This window comes from Syngnathus scovelli, chromosome 1, assembly GCF_024217435.2.
Source record: "Syngnathus scovelli strain Florida chromosome 1, RoL_Ssco_1.2, whole genome shotgun sequence".
Lineage (NCBI taxonomy): Eukaryota > Metazoa > Chordata > Actinopteri > Syngnathiformes > Syngnathidae > Syngnathus > Syngnathus scovelli.
Window position 1 is genome coordinate 7,674,709 of NC_090847.1, and position 21,673 is coordinate 7,696,381.

Here is a 21,673-nt window from a genome sequence, read left to right on the forward strand (position 1 = left end):
TTTTCTTCTTGTCTACCTGAAAAATTTCCATCTCAACAATTTCATATCGTTATTGAAGTACATTTTTGCTTTTTGCATTTTTCCCTTTGTAGCAGTCCATTATTCCTGGGCTTGATTCAAGTCTAAAGAAGGAGAATGCTATGAAGTGTTTGTTTATTTTGCAAATGACTATTGACCAGTCCAGGGTGTGTCTCGCCTAATGTCAGCTGGTATAATTTTTCTCTTACAGTTGTACATTTCCAGCCTCTTTTCTAATCTTTCCGCATGTGCGTTGCTCACTAGAAAACTACAGTTGCTTAGTTTCAAATATAGCAAATGCAAGTGCGGTTATGCACACCGTGGTCACGTCGTTTATGATCCTGTCGCCCTCATACTGGTCTTTTCAGATTTCCGTCTTTGTCCTCTCTCAGCTTCAAACAGTGCAACAAAAAGGAATGAAACTGCACCTCCTGTATGCAAAGTGCCAGAGTGAAGGGAGTTGTGGTGTGTTTTGAATGGAAATCATTGCTTGGCCATTTTCTACTGTATGATTATTACTATTCTATTTTTCTATGGACATTTTTGTGTATTTTTTGTTCATCGTGTACTATGCTTTCGTACAGCTCCATATAATTAAAAGTTGAGGTGAGGTGGATAATTGTTTATTTATTTGGTGCTGAGGTTTAAAGGCTGCTGAACTTATCCCTTTTGATATTCCGGCATATCTTTATCAATCCCAATTACAACCCTTAAAGATTTAAGACCACTTTGCAGCCCATGATTGGGCCATTATCACTGCAGTGAAATTCGACATTGACAGTTGAATGAATACGTTATACCAAATGATGAAAGGTACTCAGAGAGATTCCAGCAATAAAACCGAGAACAAATTATTCCAATTAAGGTTTTCAGTCATGATGACGATCGGTGAATTACGTGCTGGTGTCTAAGGCCTGCACTAAACACAGGCTAGATCCACCAAAGATTTGTCTGAAAATATAATAATATAATGAAAAATATCCACTTTGCTTTCTTTTTATGATTATGATTATGATTATTATTATTATTATTATTATTATTATTATTATTATTATTATTATTAGTGCTATTTTTTTCTACTTTGTGAAAGCTAGGGCTATTTGAATCACTTTTGGTATTTAGCATCAACTTTCATTTTAGCATAGATGATTCCATCACTCCACATTTCTATTGCTTGTAAATAAACTTCCCTTATAGCCCCTGTATGAAATAACCCGCTCTTCGCTATGAGGATCTTTACTCATTGGTTTAACAGGTGACAAATCTTTAAGCCTCTGTGGACGATTGTGCTCCGAGTGCTCTTGTTTTCACTCGATGTTTTATGCATGGGTTAACTTAGAGCTACGTGAGCTACACAATGCATCATCTATCTCCTTGGGATACAGAAATACAATTTGCACTCGCATGCATTGAGTTGGCGCACAGGCATATAATTTCTTTTTTTTTTTTTTTTTTGCCTGGAGCTCATTTAGTTAAGGCGCATGGGAGATAGAGTTTATAGATCCTAACAGGGGCTGTGAGTTCTTCAAGCAGACTCACCTGATTCAACAGATAAGACTTTTTGCAACCCTCACACTTGTCAGACTTTTTGTACAACGCCTTAAGTAGAATTCCAAGTGGGTAATTGAGGCTTCGCAATGCCACAATGCTCAAACGACCTCACCGGCGCTTTCCTTTTCCTCTAATGTGCATTTCTGCTCTCATGGGGGAGTGAGGATTTTCCCAGAGTTTTATGTTCCTTGGTCTCAATTATCTACTTTCAGGCAGGCAGAGCGCATTAAAACTGCAATGCAGCGAACGCTTTTGTCTTTGCTAATTGTCAACCACATGAGACGTGCATCACCTCGGTGCAAAGATTTGCATCTACTGTACTCGGCCGACTCGGGCTGCTTGTGACCTTCACGGTAGATTTGTTTTGCTGTTTGCGAAGCCATACAGTTTTGTCAAGCCCCAGCTGTCTTTGTACGATGACAAAAGCGCTGTTCAGTCTGAACTAATGAGCCTGCTTCTTCTCACCGCCACTCTCTCTACCTTTTGTTATTTGCATTAGGAATCAGTCTGCTGATTCCTCCTGAGGCCATCCCCAGAGGCAAGATCTATGAGATTTACCTCACCGTTCAGAAAAAGGAGGATTTAAGGTGGGTCTCTTAACCACTGCCTGTTTGTTTTCATGTGCTACTGTTCTATTAAGCAAGTCTTTAGAGTCCTTGCCAGTGCTTCATAAGAGGGACGTCAAAAGATAATTGTTGGTTAACACTGCTACTCATCTGTCCTATAGCATATAGTCACGAGGACATGTAGATTACATTCTGTATATAAACCTAGTAGGGCTTTGAGGTCTGCAGACTCAATTCTGCGTAGAGGCCAGAGTTCAAAGCAAACATTGTGAAGCAGCATTTAGCTGTTAGGCCGCGCTCAAATGGAACAAGCTGCCGACACAAGTCAAGCCAACGTGTGAATGTGAAAGTTAAACGCTATCCTCTTTTCTCATACAACAGTAAGGCCTTTCAAAGCATTTTGTAAAAGTATGTTCTCCAAAATTTTGCATGTTTTGTGAGCTACTTTTGTTTCTTTAGGTTGCGTTTAACTGTCTTTAACGCTTTTTTCTGAAAATGCTTTTAGGTGTTTCCGAAAAGACAGACATTTATGCATAATAAATTTAAAAGTTTACAGCAGTGGTTCTTAACCTGGGTACAATCGAACCCTAGGGGTTCGGTGAGTCGTTCTCAGGGGTTTGGCAGGGCCTCCACTGCGGAGGTCCGAACACACCTGATTTATTGTGTAAATTCGTGATGACGCATATCTCGCATAGGCAACAGAACAACAGAAGTCACACTGATTTGCAGTTGTGTAATTTGTTGTGAGTTCAGCCATTATGTTGGTTTTGTTCTTTGAACAGGGTGATGTTCATGCACGGCTCATTTTGCGCACCAGTAAAAAACATCTATGTCTTGAATTTGAATTATTTTTTATTTATTTTTTAACTAAAGAGTGGTTTGGTGAATGCGCATATGAAACTGATGGGCTTCGGTACCTCCAACAAGGTTAAGAACCACTGGTTTACAGAATTATTAGATATTTGGCAAGAGAAACCTTGAAAAAAACAATAGCCTGTTAAATAGCAATCGTGAGGGGAAAAAAATACAATTGAATTATTTTTCCAAATCATTCAGCCCTAGTCACGAGCTTTGCTTGTGCGACATTGTCTGGTATTCCTCTCAACCTGTGATGCGGGCCTTCATTATGCAGCCAGCTCATTTGCAGAGGTGACAGTGTCACATGCTTCCTTGAAGAGAACCCAATATTCACACTAATAACTCCAGTAAAAGCTCTTCACTATGCTTCATGCCGCCCGTTCTGCTGACGGATGGCTATAGGTTACCCCTGGCTGGCTGCCAGACCCTGCTCAGCCCGGTTGTGAGCTGCGGGCCTCCAGGGGTGGTCCTGAGCCGGCCCGTCATCCTGAGCATGGACCAGTGCTCTGATGCATGCCTCGATAACTGGGCCGTCCGCCTCAAGAAGCAGACCTACGAGAGCGCTTGGGAGGTGAGATGGCACAACAGCGCCAACCATTGATCCTTCGAAGAACTACACAGCGCTCTTTAATCTGCTGCGGTGGCGTTGGCTGTCCAATCAGGACTAACACTTGACCGCAAGAAAGTTTTCTTGTTGCACCAGAACAAAAGCCTGTAAGCGCTGCTTCTTTCCAGTCCAGTAGTTGCCAAGCAACGTGATTCTCAGAAATGACTTACTCCAAAGTACTTTTCGAGCTTCTTGGCCATTTATGCTTGTAATTACAGTTGGAGGTAGAGTTCCCTCCTCTTGTTTCTGGGCATGAAATTGGAAATTAGAGGATGAACTTTTAAAAATCGACAAACATGCTTTGACTTCTGGTTCGAGGCAACACATGGAAAGACTGCCCATGGGCTTTAGGACATTAGCAGTTCATCTCTCACGTTCAATATTGCGCATAAATAATTCACCCTCACTGCGTGTGGTGGCAGTGGGCTGTCTACGGAATGGATTGGTCTGGCCGAGGCAGGAGTTTGACCTGCTCTTTTCATCATCAATCCGACCAAATTTAGCCCAACCGCATGACCACCATCTGAGAACGTGGAAGGAGAAAGGAGAATGTCGTGTCAGCGTTTTGAAGGAGACATAGAGGAAATGAATCCAGGAGCAGGCGGAAGGGAAATGAATTGCTCCTAGAGTGAGCACTCAGTGGCGTAATTGAGCCGTCCCACACCTCCAGGAAATATTAAGATGATGAAAAAGTGAGACTCTGTTGTGGTTGCATAGCAAATGAATTGTGTCAATACAGATTCCTTTGATGTAGATGGTGTGCGGTCCCATAGATCAGATTTTTTGGCGGCCATAATGCTCGCCTCTGCGGAAAGCGACAGTCAACTGGCATGATGGAGTTCCCAGAGAAAACATTGTCACCTCGAGTCCAATGTGTCCCCATCAAATTAGCATAGAAAGTTGTCTCATAAAGCTAGTACAGATCTCTGGTAGTTTTTTTTATTTATTTTTTTTTAAAGTCTCTCATCATTATTACTGGTGATGCTCTTGTGCCACAGCTGCCGCTCTGACGTTTTAAAATCTGTCCTCTTTCTCATTGGAAAATAAGTAGCAGTTAATTCTTTTACAGATGTTTTTATATATATATATATATATATATATATATATATATATATATATATATATATATATATATATATATATATATATATATATATATATATATAGTTCAGCAGGCGACGAGGTTATGTTGTCCGTGAAATTGTTTTTTTATCTCACTTAAACTCCAAACTGGGAAGAGATCCCAAATTGTCAGTAATCCAATATTTGCCAAACCTCCTCTTGCTAGATCCATCTATTCTTACAAGGAATCCATTACACTCTCTTTTCATACACATAAAACATGCTGCATTGTTTTTCCGATAACCTGCTAACCTATTCCTCCTATTCTATGGTAGCTTTAATTCATCAGTAGGGGAAGCTTTTACTCGGGATGGCAGAGTACTGATACCAGGTATTGGTATATTGGTATATAACATATTGGGCCTCATTTTAAGATATAAAGTATGCGTTGAGGCTGCCGATATCAGACACGAATACTTGAGATAAACAAATGTGACAGTCATTCCTCCTCTGCAGTAGTTGGCACTATACTGTTCATCAGTAGATGATCTGCGACAAGTAGAGGTTGTTGGAGCCAATTTAGTTTCCATCCATCCATCCATCCATCCATCCATCCATCCATCCATCCATCCATCCATCCATCCATCCATCCATCCATCCATCCATCCATCCATCCATCCATCCATCCATCCATCCATCCATCCATCCATCTTCTTCCGCTTATCCGGGATCGGGTCGCAGGGGCAGCAGCTTTAGGAGGGACTCCCAGACTTCCTTCTCCCCAGCCACTTCATCCAGCTCATCCCGGGGAATCCCAAGGGGGTCCCAGGCCAGCTGAGAGACATAGTGTCTCCAGCGCGTCCTGGGTCGTCCCTGGGGTCTCCTACCGGTGGGACATGCTCAGAACACCTCCCCAGGGAGGCGTCCAGGAGGCATCTTTATGAGATGCCTGAGCCACCTCATCTGGCTCCTCTCAATGTGGAGGAGTAGCGACTCTACTCCTCGGGATCTCGTTCTTTCGGTCACGACCCATAGCTCGTGACCATAGGTGAGGGTAGGAGCGTAAATCGACCGGTAAATTGAGAACTTTGCCTTTTGGCTCAACTCTCTCTTTACCACGACGGACCGGTACAGAGTCCGCACTACTGCCGACGCTGCACTGATCCGCCTGTCGATGTCGCGCTCCATCCTCCCCTCACTCGTGAACAAGACCCCAAGATACTTGAACTCCTCCACCTGGGGCAGGATCTCATCCCCGATCCGGAGAGGGCATTCCACCCTTTTCCGACCGAGGACCATGGACTCGGATTTGGAGGTGCTGACCCTCATCCCGACCGCTTCATACTCGGCTGGGAACTGCTCCAGTGAGAGCTGGAGATCACGGCCTGAAGAAGTCAACACCACCACGTCGTATGCAAAAAGCAGAGACGCGATGCTGAGGTCCCCAAACCGGACCCCCTCAACGCCTCGGCTACGCCTAGAAATTCTGTCCACAAAAATGATGAACAGAATCAGCGACAAAGGGCAGCCTTGGCGGAGTCCAACCCTCACTGGGAACGAATCTGACTTACTGCTGGAAATGCGGACCAAACTCTGGCATCGGTGATACAGGGACCGAACCGCCCTTATCAGTTGGCTCGGCACCCCGTACTCCCGAAGCACCCTCCACTGAAGTATACCCACACCTGCTCGACGCCTCTCACCGTGGGCAACTCCAGAGTAGAAGAGAGTCCAGCCCCTCTCGAGAGGGCTAGTACCAGAACCCGAACTGTGTGTGGAGGCAAGTCCGACTATACCTAGTCGGAACTTTTCTGCCTCGCACACCAGTTCAGGCTCCTTTCCAGCCAGAGAGGTGACATTCCATGTCCCAAGAGCCAGCTTCTGCAGCCGGGGATCGGACCGCCAAGGTCCCTGCCTTTAGCCGCCGCCCAGCTCACAATGCACCCGACCCCTTTGGCCCCTCCCACAGGTGGTGAGCCCATGAAAAGGGGGACCAACGTTTCCTTTTCGGGCTGTGCCCGGCCGGGCCCCATGGGCGAAGGCCCGGCCACCAGACGCTCGCCTTCAAGCCCCACCTCCAGGCCTGGCTCCAGAGGGGGGCCTCGGTGACCCACGTAAGGGCGAGGGAAATCTGAGTCCATATATGTTTTTCTTCATAAGGGGCTTTTTGAGCCATGCTTTGTCTGGCCCCTCACTTAGGACCCTTTTGCCATGGGTGACCCTACCAGGCAACCCAGACAACATGGCTCCTAGGATCATTGGGACACGCAAACCCCTCCACCACCTCACCGTAAGGGGCACGGAGGGGCAATTTAGTTTCCTTGGCTTAAATTCTTATTTTTGTTTAAGATTTGCTGGCCTTGGGCCATGGACTTCTATTTGACATTTGACAAAGCCTTTGGTCACGTGGTTAGTCACCTGACCAGTCACCTGATCAGGTAAAGATGGTTGCTCCCACTTGGTGGTCAGGTTGTTAGACAAAGAATGAAGATAGTTGCCGCTTCAAACTACGTCATTCTAAATTCTACCTCCATCTTCAAAAGGGTATGAGCAACAGCTGTACACAGTGTTTTAAGATAAGTGTGTGACAAGAACTATACAACATCTAACCTTTGAAATTTAAACTGAACTGAAACTGACACTCACAGAGGTCATTCACATTTTTTGCCCTTGTATTTGTGTTGAAATTTTATGTAAAGGACGAGTGGTATCGGTACTCGGTATGAGTGAACACTTGTCCGGTATCATCTGGAAAAAAAAAGTGGTGTCGAACATCACTAGTTTTTACCCCTCTTGGATCAAAATCCTAACTCTACTTGCTTGGTTAACTCCTCAATCCAATAAATAGCCCAAAGTTGGGTTGATCAGTGATTTAGTAAGTCAATGGTGTTCTAAAACATACTATGTCTTGATTCTGCGTAAAAGCTCTGCAAGAGGCATTTGAGGAAACCCAATGCAGAACAAACTATTGTGTGTCGACTTATGTATTAATATCAACGCAATGACTTTAAGTTCAACTATAGGCCTTTCTATATAACCATCCTCCCTGCCTCCTAACAAAATGCTCGCCAGTTGTGTAAAATGGCTGCTTATCCTTTCATTCCCAACTTACTTTTGTACTCCTGGCCTTCTACAGGACGTCCTGCTGATGGGTGAGGAGCTGGCGTCTGATCCTTATTACTGCCAGCTGGAAGCCGAGACGTGCCAGCTATTTTCCGAGCAGCTGGGCACCTTCGCCCTGGTGGGAGAGTCTCTGCACATGGGTGCCGCCAAGCGCTTGAGGCTGGTGCTCTTCTCCGACACCTACTGCTCCACGCTGGAGTACAACATCAGGGTTTACTGCATGGACGACACCCAGGACGTCTTCAAGGTACATTGTGATGTCACTTGTTTGGTGTGTTTTTTCAACACAAGAGCACATGATGGAATTTGTTCAGACTTTGTTTGCATTCTGTAAGGTGAAGGCAGGTTTGAAGGTTTTCAAAGCGATACAGTCACCCAGTGACGTATATAGATCGAATTGTGGAATTATTATTTAAACACAAGTGTACCTAATGATGTGGCCGGTTTGTGTGTATGTAAGGGAAAAAAATCAAATCAGTCATGCGGGAAAATCAATAGAAAGTGTTGCTGTCCTTATTAATGGAACCAGATTTTCAGTTCATAGCACACAGAGAATCATAAACTATTGCCCGTCGGGATACATTGCGATTGTCTATGACCCTGCACTTCTAGTTATGATAGCCTTTTCTTTTAGCTTGCTTGGACTGACTGCATTAGACACAGCCAGGGGGAATAGAGCAACACGATTAAAGAATATAGTGTTGCCAGTGTGTGAGTTGTGGATACGAACCAATGCCAAGTCCTGCTTGATGACAGCATACAGTCATCGGTGGCGTGCACGCTTGCTGCCGCTCAGCTGCAGCAGGCCATCGCGTTTCACATGGCTTTCTTCACTGCCGTATTTCCCCTCTCTCGTCTGCCCTCCGCGTGGACATGGTATAATCAAGTGCTAATGCCTTCCTCCCTCCCCAGGGGCTGCCTCTGAGTAGTCGGTTAAGATTTCATTTGCATGGTTAATTAGTAAATTAAAAGGAGAGCCTGTCCCAGTGTTCTCCCAGCAACCCCCATGCTCACTCTCACGCCGACCCACTCCTCTTCATCTGACACCACCCACAGTCACAAGTACCATTTCCCACTCAAGTCCACTTCTGCCAGCTATAATGGTCTACCTCGTTGTCCAGCAAAATCTATGGGCAGCAGTGGGGCATAAACAAAAGAGAGAAGGGGAGGGAGGGCTCCTTGTGCTGAAGCTGATGAAAGTCTTCAAAATAAAAGCATACCACCTGTTGCTCTGCCTCTTGCATGAGCCAAAAATAGGTAATGACAAACCAACAGCACTCTTTAAACGTGGCCACTGGCTGCTGCTCTGTTCCACTGTAAAATGCATGTTAATGGACAGCCCCGATTACTGAAAAGTTGGGATGATGTGGAATATATTAAGCATTCAATTTATTTGCTAGTCCTTTTCATTTGAACACTGCAAAAAAGTCTACACACTTAAACCTCTACCGTAGAGTGCTAGTTTTTATTTCATTACAATTTCATCCCAAAAATATCATCCAAAATAACATATAAAAACAATATATAAAAACATATAATCTCAAAAAAAAACAGAGATGCACAGGTCATGTTATAGTCTTGTTTCCATTCTGACTCAGCCAACAGTGTAAAATTGTAAAAAATACATCAAGTGCACACACACACACTATGAGGATAGGCATGAAGACTCACATATTTTGCGCAGTTAATTTTCAAATAATTGTTGACTTGTTTTAGTGAGCAACCAGCACATCAACATCTATAATTCATTTTCCCCTCATGATCCATGTGTGTTTTTTATATTTATTACCGTATTTGCCGGTGTATAAGTCGACTCGGTGTATAAGTCGACCCCCTAAAATTCGACGGAAATTTACGATTTTATGATATATCCTTTATATAAGTCGAGCTCAATTGTTGCATTATATTAAACTTCAAAATTCAATCAGAAATATGCGGAATTTATTGACGAAATGTGTTCAAATTCCGGGAGGCCGGGCGCATGCGCAGTGGCCGGAAATAGCTCCAGCCGAGCGGATCGGCTGTTTATAAGCACCGCAGAGGAGATCGCGGAGCCTCATTCGACTTCCAGCGGCCGGCGAGCTCGCGCACGCCGCCCGGCACCACCGGGAGGCCGGAAATAGCTCCAAGCCGAGCGGATCGGCACTTTATAAGCACCGCGGAGGAGATCGCGGAGCCTCATTCGACTTCCAGCGGCCAGCACACTCGCGCACGCCACCCGGCACCACCGCCAAGTTTGGCGAATATTTTCTAAGTGCCAACGACTCAACCGCCGTAAAGTGTCCGCCTCGGCTGGTTCCCCATGTCGGCCACCACAAGTGAAAATTCGGCCTCTTCCCCTGGAAGTCTGGCCAAGTTTGGCAAATATTTTCTAAGTGCCAACGACTCAACCGCCGTAAAGTGTCCGCCTCGGCTGGTTCCTCCGGTCGGCCAGAACAAGTGAAAATTCGGCCACTTCCCCTGGAAGTCTGGCCAAGTTTGGCGAATATTTTCTAAGTGCCAACGACATTCATTTATACATGGCGATTGAATGTTTACGTACCGGTAGTTATTGTCGTTGCTTGAAGCGCGATGACTCGCACATTCGCTCAATACCCATTACTTCCCCCTAGCAGTCATCGTCGCTGCCTGGCTTTCGATGTCCGTTATTGAGGTGAGAATATTTGAAATTGTTGCTGAGGATGCGTGTTAATGCGACGAACGCTTTATAATGCTTTAGTTTCTCGCTGTTTGATGAGCCTGACGGACGCACACCCACGCACAATGAGATGCATGAGAAACGGCCTTGGTTACCATCACATTTGAAGCGATGAATACGAAGTTAAATTTTATGACTCGGTGCATAAGTCGAGGTCGATTTTTTTCGGTCGATTTTGGATCGAAAAAGGTCGACCAATACACCGGCAAATACGGTATATATTGCCCAGAAAAAGAAAGAAAACATGATCCACGCTCACTTCCCTGGAAGGTGCTTGACGTTCATGAGATGACGATGAGGCGTCACATGGTGAGAATGTTGTCCTATGAGCCCGAGAATATGACACATATATTGAAATATGGTCTCATCAGACCACAGCACAATATTTGTACTTTGCTCAGGTCAGAGAAATGATGCCATTTCCAAAAGCAGTTGATGTTGTCTCCCCATTTTACACGATGGGATTCAAACCACGTACCAAACATTTATGAATGCAGTAACAAAATAGGTTTGCTGACATTTTCTAAAGCATTTCTGTGCTCGACAAGTTTGCCGGCTGCAGTGCCATCACCTGAAATATTGAAGGTCACGGACATCCGAGATATTTTTCGTAGTGTAGTCAAAAGTGAATGGATTGTTATCACGCTCAATTTTTATTTAGGACAAAGCAACTTTTTGGTGAGTCTGGGTTGCCGCGGACACTGCCCCTCACAGAGCTTGTTTTTACTTTGCAGACTACTGTATCAAAGCAGCAGTAATGATAAACTTCTTGTTACACACTCAGCTCACCACTCTGCCTACAGTCTGACTGTTAATTTGACCTTCCGTGCCCCCTGTGTGGGAAAAGTGAGGCTGCGCGGAAACTTTTCCCATCTTTTGGTCTCACGGTCCGCACATCTCTCGCTCACCATCTCCTCCGCTCTCACTCGCCGGGAAAAGGACATGGGAGCTTGTTGACTCCGGCACTTGTGCTGCCATACTCTGCAGCTCCCCCGACGCCTTTGAGTGCATTAGCCTGCCGTCTCGCACACAACCTGGCCCTGTGGTAAGCCACAGCATCTCCAGGGTTCTGTACTTTTTAGTGAGTGATTTAGAATGTGGCCCACACTGTTGAGTAATCTCGACTTCACACCGCTTTTGATGCTATTATGGAAGGAGCAGTTCATTTAGCAAGTACATTAACCACTTTGAGTGGAGATTAAAACTTCCCTGGAGAGTTCAGCCTAATCACTAATCACTGTCTTTAAAATGCACCATTTATGATTACACTTCCAGCACGGCTGCTGTTAATTGTTGCGTATATCGGCGCTAGATGAGCAGGTGGTTCGGTAGGAGCGGCAGGGCAGCCGTTGTGCTGAGGGTGTGTAACATGCCATCAATACGGGAGTAAAATTGCAGCCTTTGCCATCTGCTGAAGCTGCGCACCTTGTTTTCTAGACAGGGATGTAACTTCCCAGCCACTAAACAGCGCATACTTGCGATGGCAGATGAGAGCATGTGAGTCTGCTCTCCCTTTCCTGCTGCCTACTCTGTGACAGGAAGAGCCATAGAATGACAAGAGAAGCTGACATTTCCTCTCATCACTGACTGGTCTGACAAGCCTGAATTGATGCCTCCATAAACACATGAGCATCCATATATACCCTACACACAGGCCAATCTCGTATCTCCCAATTACAGCAGATTAAAAGCAATGTTTGATCCTAAGTGTGTGTGGACTCAGGGGGAAGCGGTGACATTTGCGACGTATGTATGTTGGCGGAGCACTGCTCAGCCCAATTGAGTTAATATTTAATGTGCGTCCCACTCTTGATGGGCCCGGCCAAGGCTGGCATGACAGCGTGAGTGGCGTTTAGGCCCTGCCCTCAGAGCACACTCTGCAGATCCCGCTCGCCCGGTGGGAGAGCATCACTGATGTCGTGCCATCCCACCACGCGTTGAACACCTGCAGTGCACCTCCTACCTATGCGCTACAGAGCTAGACCTCTGACTAGCTGCTAATTAGACTGCCACCTGTTTTTTTTTTGTTTTTTTTATATTTAGCTCTGATATTTAGAGCTTGACATCTATTGTTTTGAAGGAAATAAGATGAAAACAGTTTGCCCAGAAAATTAACAGTTCAATGATTTGAACCTGATGGACTTGGATTGGGGTCAAGTTGGGTGGTGACCGAGGGACTTTCAATCATGACTGTTTTTTATTTTATCTAAAAAAAAAAAATTATTCGAGTTTGAAAGCGAGTTTGTTTTTAGTTTTTGTTTTTTCAGAAAACAAGGTTTGTTTTCATCAGTTTTAGTTTCCTTTTTTATTTTTGTATTTCTGGTGTGATTTCAAATACCGTATTTTCCGGACTATAAGTCGCTCCGGAGTATAAGTCGCACCAGCCATAAAATGCCCCAAAAAGTGAAAAAAACATATATAAGTCGCTCCGGAGTATAAGTCGCATTTTGGGGGGCAATTTATTCGACAAAATCCCACACCAAAAACAGTCATGAACGAGCAACAACAGGCTAAACAATAGCAACAACAGGCTAAACGATAGGTATGCTAACGTGACAAATACAAACAAAGAGCTGAGAACGGGCCTGACGTAACATATAGAGTGATTAAGGACAACTATTACATGAATAACATGTTTATAAAACCATCGGTGTCACTCCAATTCATTAAATAGCAACAACAGGCTAAACGATAGGTATGCTAACGTGACAAACACAAACAAAGAGCTGAGAACGGGCCAAATAATAATAATAATAATAAATATAAGAGGAGCAAAAATAGAGCAAGTGTACATACAGCAGACAGTGGACTTGGATATGGTGCTTTAAAGTGTTAATTGCTTTATTTGATGTTTTCTCTATTTTTTATGTTTTGAATTGTTCAAGATAAAGATATAAAAGCATGTGAAGTGATCAACTATATTAAAAATAACATGGGAAGTGGTCAACTATACTTGTAAGTAAGTGATGTCTTAATGCTCAAGTAAAAATTTGTGAAATAAAACATATATAAGTCGCTCCTGAGTATAAGTCGCCCCCCCACCCAAACTATGAAAAAAAACGCGACTTATAGTCCGGAAATTACGGTAGTAGTATTGTGACATCGTTACATAAACATTATTTTAGAACAAAATTTAAAATAACCATCTGCAACTTAAATACAGGTACTGTATAACACTCCACAGGCTTTGAGTGTACAGTAATTGCAGTGCAGAATACCGCTTTGAACGTTAGATACATCGCACCTTAACGTCTAAACTAAAGTTTGAATGGTCTCACTTTCTATATCCCTTACTTGCTAGGTTAAGTCGACAACTTGGTGGCTTTGTGGTTTGAATTCCTATTAAGTGACAAAAGCACGGAAAGCCATGCAGGCCACAAGCACGGCTGTTGCCGTAGAGCGATACCATGTGTTACTGCCGCAAGATGATGTCACTTCTTTGCAACATTCAGCAAAAGACCACAACTCCCAGACGACAGTTTTAAATTACTTGTCAAAGACAAAAACTATTTTCGAGTAGTCTTTTTTTTTTTTTGTTATTGTAAAATGTATTTTCACCTAGTTTTGAGTTTTGTTTTTTTATGAATCATTTTTTTATTTTATTTTATTTTATTTTTCGTTAAAGTTCTACGCGTAGGCTCTGTGAGTAGCATAGTTAATTGGACAGCTGCCATGTAGCGTTGTGCAGCTAAATTGAGCCTCAAGAGGAATATTTGCAAACACATTGCGTGACCTCAGCAAAGAAGAGTTGGAGAAACATAAAAAAAATGAATTAAGTCTTGAAAACACGGTGCTAGTGTTCCCTAGATGTGTGTTCACATTAAACCATACCGTTAAGCTTTATTTTTTATAATTTTGCTTACTTGCAGTATCTTGGGAATTTCATTTTTTTCCCCCAACATCATATTTATGCATCCAACTACACAGAACGGTGTGGTGTGTTATTACCTTCCATTTGATTATGTTTGTCGTAATCATTGCCATAATACAACATGAACAGTATCCACACTGGCCTACCAAAATCATTCAAGCTCACAATGGCAAAGAGAGCATTAGCCACTTGCCAGTGTATCTTCCAGATGATTTGAATGGATGATTTGAATGGATGAGAATTGTGCTGTCTTTCGGTATCCTCATTGTAGCTACTGAAGTGATGCATGCTGATAAATGGCCACCAGGCATCTTTCAGTACCGTAAAAATTCAGCAGTAGATTCCATTGATTTGATTTAATTGTAATTATTATTGAATGAAAACCTTTTTTTTTTTTTTTATTCTCGCTGCCAATATTGCTCAGATGATAAATGTAGTGTTTTTAGAATAAGCACAGCTCTGTATCTGAATGTGTTCTCACGTAGTATTTGCGGGAACTTTCTTTTGTATTAGTGTCCAGAATTTACACTTTTATCAATATTCATGTAATGAGTTTAATGTGCTCAGATCATTGTCTCGTTGTCTTTAGATCGTAAAATGGGTGTTGAACAGATGTCCTCTTCTGTACACAGTTTGACGTCCAGCAATGTTTTTCAATTTAGCAATAATTCACTCGCCATCTTGGGCATTAATACGTGACCCCCACCCCCCGTGTTAGAGAGGTGCAATTTCTTCAATAGAAATCTATACGCAAGAAGGTAATATAAGAACAGCCGAGATGTTGTTTTCACGTAATCTTTTAGCGTTCATGCATGCTGTGATTTATCAGGCCGAACGCATGACTCTTTGTGAGCGGAACATTTATAAGCGAGCAGACAAGTCCCTTGTATTTGCAGTTATTAGTCAGAGTTGACTGTGGCATGCTCGGCCGGCCGGCCACTGGGGCTCAGAGTGATGAGAGGAAAAGCCTATCACATCCCACTGACAAACGCACAGATTTATGGAGCCCACATCAGGATTTTTTTTGTAGCAACAAATGCCTTTCCTATGAAAACTATGAAAATGGATCACCGCAAGGAGTCAGAGAGAGGGGAGGGGCCAGGATTTAAAGTTGAAAGCGTGACTATTTGTCCCTCCCGTCTCTGATGTGTAAGCTTTGCGAACCGACTGATCAAACGCTGCTTCTAATCCGTCTGAGTTTGTTAGGTTAATCACTTTATTACGCACAACAATACAGACAACATTTAAAAGTGCTTGCTGTGAGGAGAGTGCCATATTTTAATCCCGAGCTTTCAACCGTTCTCATATATATCGCCTTGATTTGTTTAGAGTTGGCCTTTCCGCATGTGTGCCGCGAGAGCGAATTTGCCGCAGCCGCTAACCTCTTTCTGTCAGCACCAGCCTGAAGAGATTAGCTGTATGAGTGTCTCTTGTTCCCCAATGGAGGCAGGCCCCAGTCCATCTCAGTCCCGGCTCTGGTCCGAGCCAAGAGGATGAGGGAGAGACTGAGCGTTAGATGAAGGAAAGGGGTGGGTGGGGGTTGAAGTCATAGAAAACTGTGGCCATGATTGCAGTAATCCTGTTATCTCTCCTGCTAAAGCTGGCCACTCCAGTGACCCGGAGACACAAATGTTAAGCCGCCTGTGTCTCTCTTCTCTTTTCACTCCATCTCCCTCCTTAGCCAACCTCATTGAATGTCAGATGGTGGTCCGGCCTCCGTCGGATTCCAAAATTGGCAGTCCTTGCACAGTCCAACCCTATCTCTGATTCCGTTAGAACAAAAGGTGGGGTTCTCCTGCAGTATATGAACTGGCCGTCCATCTCATGCATCTTAATGTTGTCACAGTTGTACGGGGTCAGGCGACTTAACCGTGCCCGCCCGGCTTATCTTCGGCGCATTCGAGCTCTATTTGGTTCTGCCTTTGTGATTAATGCATAATTTGATAATCTAATTAAAAACCTTGCATTGTTTTCTTCCCCTGTAGAATGAGCTAATAATACGGTCAAATTTAGCTTCTCATTTATTCGCTCGCTCACACTGTCATTTGTTGACAGGATAATGGGGCGTAAAGATGCCCATTATTCTCTCAGTCCAAAGCATATGCACACAACATCCTAGCCCAGCAGGGTTGTTTTAAACCAAGGACACAGTCACGCATGTAAAGGACGGGGTTGTCCTTCAAAGGGATCACGGTTCAGGGTGCCGTATTACGGGCCTTGTTTGATCGTAATCCTGCCGCATCAGTCGCGCACCTGACACACACGCTTAGACAGGTGAGTTAGTATGCATCCTGTGAGCAAGATAACGCCGTCATTGGCATTCCACGCCCTCCTTTTCTTGTTAACAGGCCGATAGATCTCCTACTGTAGGTCAGAGACCTGATCAAAGTCCGCCAGCTGCGATTTGCAATGCTAATTTGATGCAACAAATAATAGTGCTTAAAAATTAGACTCCTGGTGAAGCCCTCATAATGCGCCTTTTGTCTGTGTAAGACCCATAATAGCAGAGGGCTTTCAATTCTTAAGGGGATATCTGTGCCCCTGCTATTACGCCATTAGATGTCTTAGTCATCGTTAGACACCCTCTGTCTGCAACTGTCCAAGTCCATAAAGGTGCACTTACATATGTATATTTTGGTGTTGTGTGAGAAGAATATCCTGGTAGAGATCCTTGTAGGGAATACAATCCGCGCTAATAAGACCATTGAGTACAAGGCAAACAGTGAAATTAGAAATGCACAAAGCAAACATGAAAATTCCCCACTCGGGCCGAGCTGAAAAGCGCTTATTTAGGGAGAACACGCATGCAATCACAAAAGCAGGTAGACATTCAGAAAATATAATTAACAGCTTCCTTATTATGATTGCAACGAGGCCAGTTCATCCTGGGGAAAGAGGGCAACAAATTGAATCAGTGTTCTTCGGAGAGAAATTATTCTCATTCCCCACTTTAATGAAGTCGTTCCTGTCATCATGGCAGTGGAGGACTAAAGGTGGTAAGTACAAGAGCTAAGTGATTTTGAAAAATCATCTAATTGCATTATTTTTTTTCATATGCTCTTATTTTTTTAAGGTCCTCTTCCCACTGCTTTCTTTATCAAACACAAGCAATAAGGTAATTTGTATGATAATACACAATATCAAATGGTACATAAATGTTTTGGCCTTATAGGTTAGTAGTTTTATGCTAAAATAAAGGTAAATGAATTCATATCAGACAGTTTTTCTCTACTTCAATTTGAGTGTGACTCGTTCACGACAACTACAAAAAGACAAAATCTACTCCTGTGAAAAGCCATCACATTGCCCAATATATTGTCAGTGGAGGGGGGGAAAAAACCTGACTGATACCTTATCGTGTAATTGCGGTTAAAAATAACCTAACACTGCTTAGATAGCGGATGTCATGATGTCAGAGCTTTCAGACATCACCAGTGGTGACTCAAAATTAGGTGGAGGTGACCACCTCTGAAGTTAAAATCCAATTCTCGTTATACAGCAGTCTCAACATACTAATCGGATACAAGAGAGAGACAAATAAAATATGTCGCTGCACTGTCCAAGTGTAAGGTTCTGCTCGCTCTTCATAATAGAATCCAATGAAAAAGTATTGGATGCTTGCTTCAAAGGCTCTGGCTTTGATGAATGAGTTGTAAAGGTCGCATATTTCATCACCCCGTTGCAGATGATCACTTGGATGGCCTCCCCCCCAAAGAAAAGAGATCCCACCGAGATTAAAAGCTTTACAAATCTCTCTCGGCACATAAACAAAAATTAGATGAAGATGATTTGCCAGAGAAAACAACGAGCAATTGACTAACGGCTTGTACGCTTCCTTCATCACAACCCAGGTAGTAGCTCACAGTACTGCATGACTGCGGTGTGAGCATGCGAATGCCGGAAAACATCCCCCACACACATACCGTATGCACACACTGAGGTGTGTGTGTGTGTGTGTGGGGGGGGGGGGGGGGAGATCAACCTTGTGGTGACATTAAAGCTTTGTGGAGACAAGTGGGTGTTGCCTGCTGTGGCTACCTGCGGAGCTGCGATCATCCCGTGTTACGATGTGCTGCGGGCCTTCTTCCCGCTTTGCTTGGGCATGTCTCTGTGGGAATAAAGAGTAGAGACACATCTACGGTGCAGGGTGTCTACCAACTATGTGTGCTTTAGTCAAAACGTACTCTGTGATCCAAAATCTATTGACACACTTCCTCGTTTGTTTTCATAGCCCTCTTGCTGTTTAGTGGTGGATAGTGGGTTACTTTTACCCGAGGTTGGGTTCAGCATACATACGAATCTGTCTGAAGGCACTGAGCTCTACTTAAATCTAAATACATCTTAGTGAAGAGCAAGAAGAAGAGGCCGAGAAGGTCCCCTACGAAGCTGCAGTAATAATTGTTCCTCCAGAGCAGAGAGACTTTACCATGGATTACTAAAGAATACATCAAAAGATTCCTGACTAAGTCAAAATGCTTTTAATTCATGTGGAGGGGGGAAACGTTTTATTTGAATGATATGGTCTGGATCGCAGTCACATCATGGTGGGGTCCGGGACATATCCCCCGTCATGAACGTAGATTGTTCTTCGTCTGTGTTAATGAAAATGTTCCCTCTCATCTTTGTCCCATCAGGAGGTGATGCAGATGGAGCGGCAGCTCGGGGGTCGGCTAATTGACGAGCCTCACATCCTGCTCTTCAAAGACAGCTACCACAACCTGCGCCTGTCCATCCATGACATGCCCCAGGCCCACTGGAGGAGCAAGCTGCTCGCCGGCTACCAGGTGCGTATCATGGTGAGCCAGTGGGGCCGAAAGGAGGCAGGGGGCGGGGTGGGCTTGCTCAGAATCCCAGCACGAGCAAGGACATGTAATACAAATCTATCCATTGGTTCTTCCAAGGTCAACTCATAAATATCGTTATATGTTTTTTCTGTGTCTGTAGAGAAATGAAAGACAAACAACAAAAGCTCATCAGAGCTCTTTTGTGATTGTTAATGAGGGCTCACGGTCGACTTGATTGTCTGGACTTATACATGAATAAAACAAACATAGTATAAAGCAACATCCATGGAATGCATGTAATTGTTTTAATGGTCTGTTTGGAGGCTCAAACTTGAGCTCCTGCTGGATTCAATGCCTTGTACTGAGATATTGTTCGAAAAATGTTGAACTTAAATCACCTCTAAATGGTTATTCTTGTGAGCGGCGCACAAGATTCATGGTGAGCACAAATTCAGCCGAGACAGGCTCCAGCGCACTCGTGACCTTAAAGAGACTAGACGCAGTACTTTAAAGAAAGAAAAAATCCAAAACAACCCAATTGAGATTAATTCAACCCAACTTCCTGGATTGTTTTGCAAAAAAAAAAAAAACCTAATTGATCAGACACAGACAAATATGCGATTGTCCACAGACTCGTCATTATACATACATTACATTATAGCTCAGTCAGTGCAGTAACACAGAGGCGCAAGTCGTTTGATCATCTCACAACCTGGAAGCTGCGAGCTGTCTACATGCGCTGGCCACACTGTGGCCAGGTGAGGGTAGTTCAAAGAGGACTGGAAAATGGTCTGGCTGCAAGTTGAAGCTGCACAAGGCCCCTGTAGAGAAAAGGCCAGGTTGTGCCAAGCAAGCACAGCGGTAACATTGTACCCTGCACAAAATCTTCCTCAGGACTGAGCCTGGAAGTGCTTCCCTCACAGCAGTGCGGTGGGGGGAAAAAGGTCTTTAGTTCCCCCTGGGGCCCCAACAGGACTTTTGTGTTTTTCACCTGTCTTCAGCTGTTTTTCAGATGTTGCATCTGTCCGCTTGGGGAACAGTGCCCCTCGTTGGTCACTTTCATTTACTGCGGCCCCTCTCAAACACAGTTCTTGACAGTTGTTAAAGGGAGGGTGAAGGAATGAGTTCGTATGCCCTGCTTTTTACCCCTCCTTTCTTTCTCTTCATTCCCCGTGATCTCCGGGGATATACGGATGAGGCATGAATATGGAGCAACAGAGAGAAAGATGTCGGAATCATCAGCTTTGAATACATTCCAGGAAGCGCATCCTTTTTTTGTGCGACAGCAGCAAGAACTTACTTTGCATGCATACACTGGAGGGGAGGGGAGTCTTGGGAGACACCTCTTGATCAAACGATTAATTATTGTCCCGAGTATTTTTGTGCCAAATTGAAAATTCATGTTTAAGAAAGGCATTTAGATGAATTTCCTATAGGTTACATTGTATGAGCCCATTTAAGGTCTTCCTGGTAAACACTGCATTCACACCGTTTTTATAGTGTGTCTTAATTAAGACGCATAATGACTTAATGCAGTTGGCGGCCGAGTGCTTAACTTTGTTCATCTAATAACAACACTACTGATTAATTGACTCATCAAATGCAACCAGTGGGGCACAAATTTGCATGTCATAGAATAATTCACAGTGGTTAGACTTCTATTTGAAGGTGCTGGATGGAAGTTTGTTCCCTCTGGTTTGTGCTTTGCAGACTTTTTCTTTACCTTGAGAAGCTGTGCAAGCAAAATGTTGCCACATCTCCGTGTCTCCTTTGTGCACTCCGTACTGCGGATGGGTGCAAAACCTTGAGGCCATTTCTTTTCCACTCGAAATACACTCTGTAGGAAGTGATGCTTTTTGGGATGCGTGGTTCACTACGCATTGCTGCTTGAATTTTGCCGTATTCCCAATTGAAACAAAAATGACTAAAAAAACAACAAATTGTATCGTTTATTTAACAGCGAGGTATCGCAGTACTTTTGTAATACTTGCAAAATTCACAACCTGTTGAATTTCAAATGAACACTAGAACAATATCCCTAGAAAATTACAATGTCCAAACATGTGTGAGCTATTTTTGTAACAGGTGACTTGTGTGAGATCATGACACTTTGTTACTTTGTTGAAAGAAGTACTTATGAATTTTGCCCAAAGCTGGGTTCCTTTCGCCCTCGAATAGCCAAGGCTTTAGTGCTAGTAGTGCACACATTTTAACAAGTGTGCAGTTTTGCCTTACGAGTAACCTGATGTTTCATTAATGTAGCAAAGATGACCAACTGTGCTACTGTCATACAGCCATGGAGATGTAAGATCACTACTAGTGAGAGTACTAGTACATGGACTGAACTAAAATAGCAAGGATATTGAATATGTGTAATTACTCTGGGCATCCTGATCCGAAATCAGATTTCGGTCCAATATCAGAAAGAAAAAAAATACAGTATCGGATTACTGTGTATACACAAGCAATCCATTCCAGAATGCACTCCTGCTTTTCTTTGGAATAAATACGATACAATACAGTACATCTTTATTT

The 21,673-nt window shown here is 43.7% G+C and overlaps 1 protein-coding gene across 5 annotated transcripts in view; it reads left to right on the top strand.

The window, feature by feature from the left end:
- Positions 1-21,673, top strand: part of unc5a (unc-5 netrin receptor A) — a 178,360-nt gene that overhangs the window by 149,268 nt on the left and 7,419 nt on the right. For all 5 annotated transcript variants that reach the window (XM_049733033.2, XM_049733044.2, XM_049733054.2 and 2 more), the window contains 4 exons: positions 2,069-2,156; positions 3,396-3,564; positions 7,799-8,032; positions 18,989-19,138. In XM_049733033.2, coding sequence (XP_049588990.1) covers positions 2,069-2,156; positions 3,396-3,564; positions 7,799-8,032; positions 18,989-19,138 — 641 coding nt within the window. The remainder of the gene's footprint in view (positions 1-2,068; positions 2,157-3,395; positions 3,565-7,798; positions 8,033-18,988; positions 19,139-21,673) is intronic.